The 3,123-nt window shown below is 40.2% G+C and overlaps 1 protein-coding gene across 3 annotated transcripts in view; it reads left to right on the forward strand.

The window, feature by feature from the left end:
* Nucleotides 1-3,123, forward strand: part of topbp1 (DNA topoisomerase II binding protein 1) — a 14,860-nt gene that overhangs the window by 10,284 nt on the left and 1,453 nt on the right. The window contains exons 22-26 of one of the 3 annotated variants that reach the window (XM_032503661.1): nt 369-511; nt 624-717; nt 1,269-1,432; nt 2,268-2,396; nt 2,503-2,599. In XM_032503661.1, coding sequence (XP_032359552.1) covers nt 369-511; nt 624-717; nt 1,269-1,432; nt 2,268-2,396; nt 2,503-2,599 — 627 coding nt within the window. Of the gene's footprint in view, nt 1-368; nt 513-621; nt 718-1,268; nt 1,433-2,267; nt 2,397-2,502; nt 2,600-3,123 lie in introns of all 3 variants that reach the window. The other 2 variants (XM_032503662.1, XM_032503660.1) reach the window with 2 other exon arrangements.

Genomic DNA, 3,123 nt, shown 5'->3' on the forward strand with positions numbered 1-3,123 from the left:
GTAAAGATTAAATAACCAAATCATGTCTGTAAAGTTCACCATGTATTTATATATGTAAATAAACAAAGTCATACCAAGTACACTTTTCATACCTAACAAAGGATGCTTGTGATGCTACAGTGACTTGTTCACATTCTTGATTGCTTTTGATTGGACACGCTACTAATGTTTTCTAGCAAATTACTTAAGTATCGAAAGTCTCTACTAAAACAGACATACATGGACATTACACATAAACTAAGTGATTGATTTATTAATAGCTAATGCAACCCAATCCTGTAGAGAAGTCTCAAGTTAGTATTGTTACTCAAGATAGATTTGTTTATTGACCTGCATCTTAAGAGAGTAATCACTTTATCCTCTCACAGCTGCTTGTGACGTCATCGACCGGCACATGGGCCAGAGAGGCACAACGGCTCCAACAGTGGAGCGAGGAAATGACATCCTCACTCCTAACGCCCCCAGCATCGCCTTCCCTATCACCAACCCCCCAGTAGTACCGGAGCCACAGGTGAAGATTCATATTTACATAAAAAACAAGAACTGACGCCTTTACATAAACTGTAACATACACACAATACCGTCTCTTTCAAACCAGCTAAAATGTTCTTTCTTTCTCTCAGGAGCGTGAGGAAGAAAAGCAGCCACCCAGATTTCAGCTGTCCTCCCTCAGCCCTCAGGAACGCATTGATTACAGTCACCTAATAGAGGAGCTTGGTGAGTCCCCCACCTAATTAGGGCTCTAACGGTGTTCATCATGCTGCGAGAAAAAATACATGTAACACATTACAGGCCTAAAGTCAGAGGAGATAATCCCTAATGATTAAAAAGGAGGATCTGCCTCCACTGTCTGGGAATATTTCTTCCTGCAGATGTTTCCTGTTGTGAGCTCAGTATTTTCAACTGAACTACTGCATATCGTAACTTGAACCATTATTGAAGCTGGTACAGTGTATTCAACCAAGTTGCGGTATTTACCAAGAAAAACATTAAGAATAAAGGGGCCGACAGTCTATGAGGTGAGCTGAGTTTAACTTTGCATCTAAAGGTGGACATCATATGTTTCACTAACTGCAGCTCTTAATGAGTCAGCAGTTAGGGATGAATGTCTTGTTTAAGGGCACTTTGACATAAAGCTGTTCATACATTTATACAACGCTCTTCAATCTATGATTACAAGGTCTACAACTATAACTCCAGATTAGGTACACAATATCTTATGTATAGTTCTTTTTTTCCTTTCTGTCTAATTCTTTTTGGTGTTGTAGGCGGTGTAGTCCTGGACAGGCAGTCTTTCGACCCCAGCTGCTCGCACATCATCATAGGAACTCCTCTGCGGAACGAGAAGTATCTGGCAGCAATGGCAGCGGGCAAGTGGATCCTGCACCGCTCGTACCTGGAGGCCTGCCGCTCTGTGGGTCGCTTCATCCAGGTCAGGATCTGAAGATCTTTGCTTTAGGGCCTCCAGTAGACAGCTATTATCACTCACAATGGTTTTATTTACCCTGGAAATACAGTATTGTTATGGTTGGTTTAATGTGTAGCATGTCAGTTCATGTCCTGTTGTCCCTTATACAGACTAGGATTTTCATTAGGTGATATGCTTGCGTTCCACTTCTGGGATTTCTCTGGTGCTGCAGGAAATTCCTCCGGATGCATGTATTTTCCGTTTCCTTCCACTTTCTATGTGTTGGAATATAAAATTCATTGGATTTATGAGGACTATTGTTGACTGCTCTTCAGATCTCTGCAGGGTAAATTGAGACAGTGAGCTAGACTTTCTGTCCAATCTGAGTTTGACAATTCTTATTGATTTAAGACATGCCATTAAACCGGAGCCTGTTTTCCTCTCTGGAGTAGCCAAACCCTCCTTCAGGATGCTTTGGAGGAGGGTCTGACAAAGCCAGACTAGGTTTTCACAAGCTATGTTTATCCACAAATACTATTTTTGACAAATTTGCTTCTGTAATTTTATTTTGAAATTGGTGTCAGGCTTATGACTTGAAAATGGTCTCAAAGGAGTAGGGTTGGTTTTCTAAAACCTTCTAATAATTGGAAGCAACTAAAAAAAAAAAAGAGTATCCACAGTCTTAAATATAAAAAATAAAGAAATTGGGAAGTAAACATTTACTTTTTTTTTTAGTTCACTCAAAGGGGTTTAAAGATTTCCAAAGATCACAAATCTTCGTAACTATCACTAAATGGTCAGTGGTAAGTGTTATTATACTGAAAAATGTTTTAAATTTCTATTTCTGTGTGTTTTCCAGGAGGATGAGTATGAGTGGGGCAGTAGCTCCATTCTGGATGCGTTGCCCTCCATCACCTCCCAGCAGAGGAGACTGGCGTTAGCTGCCATGCGCTGGAGAAAAACCCTGCACGGATGCTCTGAGCAAGGGGTACATACACACATTTAACAAAATAGTCCTAATTACTGTCATTTGTATTATATTATCTACTCCTTAAGTGTTAAAGTGCACTAAGTATTATTTTTGTGTTTTTCAGGGAGCCTTCAGTGGATGGACGGTCATGCTGAACATTGACCAGAGCAGAGAATCAGGCTTCAGGCGGTTACTGCAGTCTGGCAATGCGAAGGTTGCTGCTTGTTTATTTGTTGTGTTAAATTTAAAAAAAAAATGACTGATCACTATTGTTTTTTAAAAATCAGACAAAAAGTTAACTGTTTATCAAAGAGATAGGTTTTTTTTATACACCAGTGTCCCTCTCCGCTCACAGGGTATCCCCCAGGGAAGGGTTTTGGGATCAGTTTATAATCATTAAACATGTAATTTGCGGGTCTTTGTTTCAGACAAGGTGACACACATTCACTATAAAAACACTGTGGGAGACCCGGAAACAACTAGTATTAACTGTGAGATTTCCCAATTTTGAACATACAGCAAAAATCGTGCAATCATGCAAGAGCAAAATGCTATCAAACAAAATGAAACAGGAGCTAAGCAAAAAGGCAGGGTTTTCTTTTGGATCAAATTGATAAATTAGAAACTGGAACTTATTGAAATGATGTCATGACAGATCACAACAAGGTAAGGAAGCTACTTTGCCTGTTTCCCTAGCTTACCAGTGACACCTTGCCACACTGTCTTCTCCCCCCCCCCCCCCCCC

The sequence above is a fragment of the Etheostoma spectabile genome, chromosome 22, assembly GCF_008692095.1.
Source record: "Etheostoma spectabile isolate EspeVRDwgs_2016 chromosome 22, UIUC_Espe_1.0, whole genome shotgun sequence".
Lineage (NCBI taxonomy): Eukaryota > Metazoa > Chordata > Actinopteri > Perciformes > Percidae > Etheostoma > Etheostoma spectabile.